Source organism: Salmo trutta, chromosome 7, assembly GCF_901001165.1.
Source record: "Salmo trutta chromosome 7, fSalTru1.1, whole genome shotgun sequence".
In the NCBI taxonomy this organism is placed as follows: Eukaryota; Metazoa; Chordata; class Actinopteri; order Salmoniformes; family Salmonidae; genus Salmo; species Salmo trutta.
In genome coordinates, this window is record NC_042963.1 from 54,614,400 (window position 1) to 54,621,006 (window position 6,607).

Below are 6,607 nucleotides of genomic sequence, written 5' to 3' on the forward strand. Positions count from 1 at the left end.
TCTCCCCAACCCTCTCCCTTCTCCCCCTCTCCCCTTCTCCCCCTCTCCCCCAACCCCTCTCCCCTTCTCCCCCTCTCCCCAACCCCTCTCCCCTTCTCCCTCTCTCCCCCAACCCCTCTCCCCTTCTCCCCCTCTCCCCAACCCCTCTCCCCTTCTCCCCTCTCTCCCCAACCCCTCTCCCCTTCTCCCCCTCTCCCCAACCCCTCTCCCCTTCTCCCCCTCTCCCCAACCCCTCTCCCCTCTCCCCCTCTCCCCAACCCCTCTCCCCTTCTCCCCCTCTCCCCAACCCCTCTCCCCTCTCCCCCTCTCCCCAACCCCTCTCCCCTTCTCCCCCTCCCTCACCCCTCTCCCTTCCCCCTCTCCTCAACCCTCTCCCCTTCTCCCCCTCTCCCCAACCCCTCTCCCCTCTCCCTCTCTCCCCAACCCCTCTCCCCTTCTCCCCCTCTCCTCAACCCCTCTCCCTTCTCCCCCTCTCCCCCCTCTCCCCTTCTCCCCCTCTCCCCTCTCTCCCCTCTCCCCCAACCCTTTCTACCTTTTTCAATACTCACCAACATACTGTACAGTAACACAAAGACTTCTAGAATATGTGGCAGTGGTTTTAGTGGTTGTTGAATGTATTATATGAGAGGAGTCCTGTTGTGATGACAGCGGAGGTGAGCACACCTAGTCTAGTCTACTGTGTGATTGATGAGATGCCCCAGGTCCACATGTGGATGAGATGCTGCAGGTCCAGATGTGGATCACGTACAACATTCCAAGGGAGGAGAGCTCGGCAACCTGCAGTGACAATGAGACACAGCATCCCGAGAAACATCAACGTCAACTTTAAAGATACGTCAACCCCACGACCTATGGCAGGGCCTTAAACCACCCTCGGTTTTCTTCACCCTCGGTGGTTTAGACAGTCTCACGTCAGGCTACTCTCACTAGTTGAATGTGTAGACGGTTATCTTCACCCTCTGTGGTTTAGACAGTCTCACGTCAGGCTACTCTCACTAGTTGAATGTGTAGACGGTTATCTTCACCCTCGGTGGTTTAGACAGTCTCACGTCAGGCTACTCTCACTAGTTGAATGTGTAGACAGTTTTCTTCACCCTCGGTGGTTTAGACAGTCTCACGTCAGGCTACTCTCACTAGTTGAATGTGTAGACAGTTTTCTTCACCCTCGGTGGTTTAGACAGTCTCACGTCAGGCTACTCTCACTAGTTGAATGGAGTTTATTGTTCTGGTTTGTCATAACAAAGGCAGGTCCATCAAAATGTATCCATGTAGGATGTATCTCTGTTTGATATATGGTGGATCTTTGATGAAAAAAGGTTTATAACTGGAACCAAAAAGGGTTCCACCTGGAACAAAATGCATTCTATCTGGAACTAAAAAGGGTTCCACCTGGAACAAAATGCATTCTATCTGGAACTAAAAAGGGTTCCATCTGGAACAAAATGCATTCTTTCTGGAACTAAAAAGGGTTCCACCTGGAACAAAATGCATTCTATCTGGAACTAAAAAGGGTTCCACCTGGAACAAAATGCATTCTATCTGGAACTAAAAAGGGTTCCACCTGGAACAAAATGCATTCTATCTGGAACCAATAAGTGTTTTACCTGGAACTATATACTTTTCTCCTACAGCAACAGCCTTCATTTAACTAGGCAAGTCAGTTAAGAACAAATTCTTATTTACAATGACGGCCTACCGGGGAACAGTGGGTTAACTGCCTTGTTCAGGGGGCAGAACAACCAATTTTTACCTTGTCAGCTCAGGGATTCGATCCAGCAACCTTTCAGTTACTGGCCCAACACTCTAACCACTAGGCTACCTGGTTCTAGTAGCCCCTGTTTTCTAAGAGTGTTGTTTCTGATTTATCCTCCCCTCCCCCATGACACCATTATAAATCAGATGAGACTGAGCCCATGACACCGTTATAAATCAGATGAGACTGAGCCCATGACACCATTATAAATCAGATGAGACTGAGCCCATGACACCGTTATAAATCAGATGAGACTGAGGCCATGACACCGTTATAAATCAGATGAGACTGAGCCCATGACACCATTATAAATCAGATGAGACTGAGCCCATGACACCATTATAAATCAGATGAGACTGAGACCATGACACCATTATAAATCAGATGAGACTGAGGCCATGACACCATTATAAATCAGATGAGACTGAGACCATGACACCATTATAAATCAGATGAGACTGGGCCCATGACACCATTATAAATCAGATGAGACTGAGCCCATGACACCATTATAAATCAGATGAGACTGAGGCCATGACACCATTATAAATCAGATGAGACTGAGACCATGACACCATTATAAATCAGATGAGACTGAGGCCATGACACCATTATAAATCAGATGAGACTGAGACCATGACACCATTATAAATCAGATGAGACTGAGGCCATGACACCATTATAAATCAGATGAGACTGAGCCCATGACACCATTATAAATCAGATGAGACTGAGCCCATGACACCATTATAAATCAGATGAGACTGGGCCCATGACACCGTTATAAATCACATGAGACTGGGCCCATGACACCGTTATAAATCACATGAGACTGAGCCCATGACACCGTTATAAATCAGATGAGACTGGGCCCATGACACTATTATAAATCAGATGAGACTGGGCCCATGACACCGTTATAAATCAGATGAGACTGAGGCCATGACACCATTATAAATCAGATGAGACTGAGCCCATGACACCATTATAAATCAGATGAGACTGAGGCCATGACACCATTATAAATCAGATGAGACTGAGGCCATGACACCGTTATAAATCAGATGAGACTGAGGCCATGACACCATTATAAATCAGATGAGACTGAGGCCATGACACCGTTATAAATCAGATGAATTGTTGTTTCTGATGTGTCCTCTTCCTCTCTGCAGGTGTGGTTCCAGAACCGGCGTGCTAAATGGAGGAAGAGGGAGAGGTTTGGTCAGATGCAGCAGGTCAGGACTCACTTCTCTACTGCCTACGAGCTACCCCTCCTCACCAGGCCAGAGAACTACACACAGGTACAGAAGGGATGGGAGAGCGCTCATAACTACAGTATGAACAAGCATGGAAGTGAGGAATAAGAGTAATCCAGAGGAGGCTGGTGGGAGGAACTATAGGAGGACGTGCTCAGGGTGTAAATGGAACGGAAACCACATGTTTGACTAATTCCATTCCAGCCATTACTATGAGCCCATCCTCCTATAGCTCTTCCCACCAGCCTCCTCTGGAGTAATCTCTTGTGACGTAAAAGCGGAGATTTTAACTGGAACTTTTGGGTTGTTCTGTAAAGGGGAGTGACTGAATCTGCTGTTTCTGCTAGTTAGCCACTTTTGCCTCCAGAAGAAAATCAAGTTAGTCAGCATTTTGTTTCTGGGTTAAAATATTTGATTTCTCCTAAACCTCCTGCACCTGTCTGTTCCTCCATGTAGATCCAAAACCCATCGTGGCTAGGTGGGGGCAGCGGTGTCTCTCCTGTACCCGGCTGTGTGGTGCCCTGTGACGGGTCAGTCACCTCCTGCATGCCTCCCCACCCCCATGGAGGGGTCTCCGACTACCTAGGCGTGCCCAGCCCGGGCGTAGTGGGGCATGAGGGTCACATGGGACAGACACACATGGGAAGTCTCTTTGGGGCTGGAGGAATGGGCGGAGGTGGTGGGGGTCTCAATGGTTACGACCTGACCTGTGTCGACCCAGACAGAAAGTCTTCTAGTATCGCGGCGCTGCGTATGAAAGCGAAGGAACACAGCGCTGCCATCTCCTGGAACACATGATGCTATGGGATTGTTCCTGGGTCTGGCCCCACCCTGGACAGACACGCCCTAACGCTGCCTCCTCATCCATACTCTCCTGAACCTGGACAAGGCCATGCCCAGTACTGGGAAGGAGGAGGAGGAGCAGGCCGAGGAGGAAGGCCAGGATGGGACTACGACTACGCCACCTGATAGCACTAATAATACCAAAGCAGGTCAAATGAATGATTGAACTATAACCGAGACGATAGGAGAGACCGTCACAGGAAACGATTACAGCGAATTCAGCAGCTCTATAATGATAACAACTATGACGTCGCCATGACAATCAGCAGGAGACGCTGAGAAAGAAAAGTGAAAAGAAGACCCTAGACAGAGAGAGAGAGGTGCTACTTGATCTCTCAGATCTCTGAAGGGGGAACGTGCCATTTTCCCTGGTCCTCTTTATTCCCTATGCCAACCACCCTGGTCCTCTTTATTCCCTATGCCAACCACCCTGGTCCTCTTTATTCCCTATGCCAACCACCCTGTGCCTCTTTATTCCCTATGCCAACCACCCTGGTCCTCTTTATTCCCTATGCCAACCACCCTGGTCCTCTTTATTCCCTATGCCAACCACCCTGTGCCTCTTTATTCCCTATGCCAACCACCCTGGTCCTCTTTATTCCCTATGCCAACCACCCTGGTCCTCTTTATTCCCTATGCCAACCACCCTGGTCCTCTTTATTCCCTATGCCAACCACCCTGGTCCTCTTTATTCTCTATGCCAACCACCCTGGTCCTCTTTATTCCCTATGCCAACCACCCTGTTCCTCTTTATTCCCTATGCCAACCACCCTGGTCCTCTTTATTCCCTATGCCAACCACCCTGGTCCTCTTTATTCCCTATACCAACCACCCTGGTCCTCTTTATTCCCTATGCCAACCACCCTGTTCCTCTTTATTCCCTATGCCAACCACCCTGGTCCTCTTTATTCCCTATGCCAACCACCCTGTTCCTCTTTATTCCCTATGCCAACCACCGTTCCTCTTTATTCCCTATGCCAACCACCCTGTGCCTCTTTATTCCCTATGCCAACCACCCTGTGCCTCTTTATTCCCTATGCCAACCACCCTGTGCCTCTTTATTCCCTATGCCAACCACCCTGTTCCTCTTTATTCTCTATACCAACCACCCTGTTCCTCTTTATTCCCTATGCCAACCACCCTGTTCCTCTTTATTCTCTATACCAACCACCCTGTGCCTCTTTATTCCCTATGCCAACCACCCTGTTCCTCTTTATTCCCTATACCAACCACCCTGTTCCTCTTTATTCCCTATGCCAACCACCCTGTTCCTCTTTATTCCCTATGCCAACCACCCTGTTCCTCTTTATTCCCTATGCCAACCACCCTGTTCCTCTTTATTCCCTATGCCAACCACCCTGTGCCTCTTTATTCTCTATGCCAACCACCCTGTTCCTCTTTATTCCCTATGCCAACCACCCTGTTCCTCTTTATTCCCTATACCAACCACCCTGTGCCTCTTTATTCTCTATGCCAACCACCCTGTTCCTCTTTATTCCCTATGCCAACCACCCTGTTCCTCTTTATTCCCTATGCTCCTCACCCTGTTCCTCTTTATTCCCTATGCCAACCACCCTGTTCCTCTTTATTCCCTATGCCAACCACCCTGTTCCTCTTTATTCCCTATACCATCCACCCTGTTCCTCTTTATTCCCTATGCCAACCACCCTGTTCCTCTTTATTCCCTATGCTCCTCACCCTGTTCCTCTTGTTCTGTTGAAACCCCACCACCCTGTTCCTCTTGTTCTGTTGAAACCCCACCACCCTGTTCCTCTTGTTCTGTTGAAACCCCACCACCCTGTTCCTCTTGTTCTGTTGAAACCCCACCACCCTGTTCCTCTTGTTCTGTTGAAACCCCACCACCCTGTTCCTCTTGTTCTGTTGAAACCCCACCACCCTGTTCCTCTTGTTCTGTTGAAACCCCACCACCCTGTTCCTCTTGTTCTGTTGAAACCCCACCACCCTGTTCCTCTTGTTCTGTTGAAACCCCACCACCCTGTTCCTCTTGTTCTGTTGAAACCCCACCACCCTGTTCCTCTTGTTCTGTTGAAACCCCACCACCCTGTTCCTCTTGTTCTGTTGAAACCCCACCACCTGAAACAAATCCACTTCAAGCCGGCCTGGTTCCTCTGAGGACACAACAACACGTTACAAACACTACAACTCTAATGAGCGAACTCCTCGATGAAGAGCGTTGACGAACCAGAGCAAAGTCGTCATGAATCAGCCTCATTCATAACTTTTCTCTTTCTTCTCACAGCAACACAATGACCAATTGTCTAAGAGGTATTAATGGTATGGTAATAAGTGAACATCTGAAAAAAACATCTGTGTTTGGTTTAGGACTGCATGGGATGTGCGGGCAGCTGTGTGCCTGTTTCTAGGTTCCTATAACTATGGACGACACAAGCGACACGGGTCCATGCCAATTTGGTCGGGGGGGGGGGGGGGGAGTGGAGGGCGTAGGGCAGAAAGTGTACGATTGGCAATCATTTCAAGTGAATGTGTAATATCCTCCTCTAGGGCCGCCTCCCTCCCAGCGCCGACCTATCAGGTTACAGGAAAACACATTCTCCCCTAGCGACAGGCAGGAATAACACACAAACATTAGATAGTGATTGGGCCTGTCACCAGACAGTGATTGGGCCTGTCACCAGACAGTGATTGGGCCTGTCACCAGACAGTGATTGGGCCTGTCACTAGACAGTGATTGGGCCTGTCACTAGACAGTGATTGGGCCTGTCACTAGACAGTG

General features: G+C 49.2%; 2 protein-coding genes across 3 annotated transcripts; both read left to right on the top strand.

The window, feature by feature from the left end:
- Positions 1 to 641: 641 nt before the first annotated feature.
- On the top strand, positions 642 to 4,135 carry LOC115196642 (homeobox protein aristaless-like 4). Its single transcript, XM_029757488.1, has 3 exons — positions 642 to 653; positions 2,926 to 3,054; positions 3,466 to 4,135. Exons 1-3 carry the CDS (start codon positions 642 to 644, stop codon positions 3,805 to 3,807), a joined length of 483 nt encoding a protein of 160 aa, XP_029613348.1. The 3' UTR covers positions 3,808 to 4,135.
- A 71-nt stretch (positions 4,136 to 4,206) lies between these two features.
- LOC115197700 (extensin-like) lies at positions 4,207 to 6,283 on the top strand. 2 transcript variants are annotated; one of them, XM_029759473.1, is made up of 2 exons: positions 4,207 to 4,223; positions 4,255 to 6,283. In XM_029759473.1, the coding sequence occupies exon 2, from the start codon at positions 4,333 to 4,335 to the stop codon at positions 5,983 to 5,985; it is 1,653 nt and encodes a 550-aa protein (XP_029615333.1). In that variant the 5' UTR covers positions 4,207 to 4,223; positions 4,255 to 4,332; the 3' UTR covers positions 5,986 to 6,283. The 2 variants fall into 2 exon arrangements, with proteins under 2 accessions (XP_029615333.1, XP_029615332.1); XM_029759472.1 differs by having other exon boundaries at positions 4,216 to 5,910; positions 5,944 to 6,283.
- The last annotated feature ends 324 nt before the right edge of the window (positions 6,284 to 6,607 follow it).

Coding starts and splice junctions, on each gene's coding strand:
- LOC115196642 (XM_029757488.1), top strand. Junction 3,055..3,465: donor GGCCAGAGAACTACACACAG/GTACAGAAGGGA, acceptor TCCTCCATGTAG/ATCCAAAACCCATCGTGGCT.
- LOC115197700 (XM_029759472.1), top strand. CDS start 4,240: ATGCCAACCACCCTGGTCCTCTTTATTCCCTATGCCAACCACCCTGGT. Junction 5,911..5,943: donor TTGTTCTGTTGAAACCCCAC/CACCCTGTTCCT, acceptor TTGAAACCCCAC/CACCTGAAACAAATCCACTT.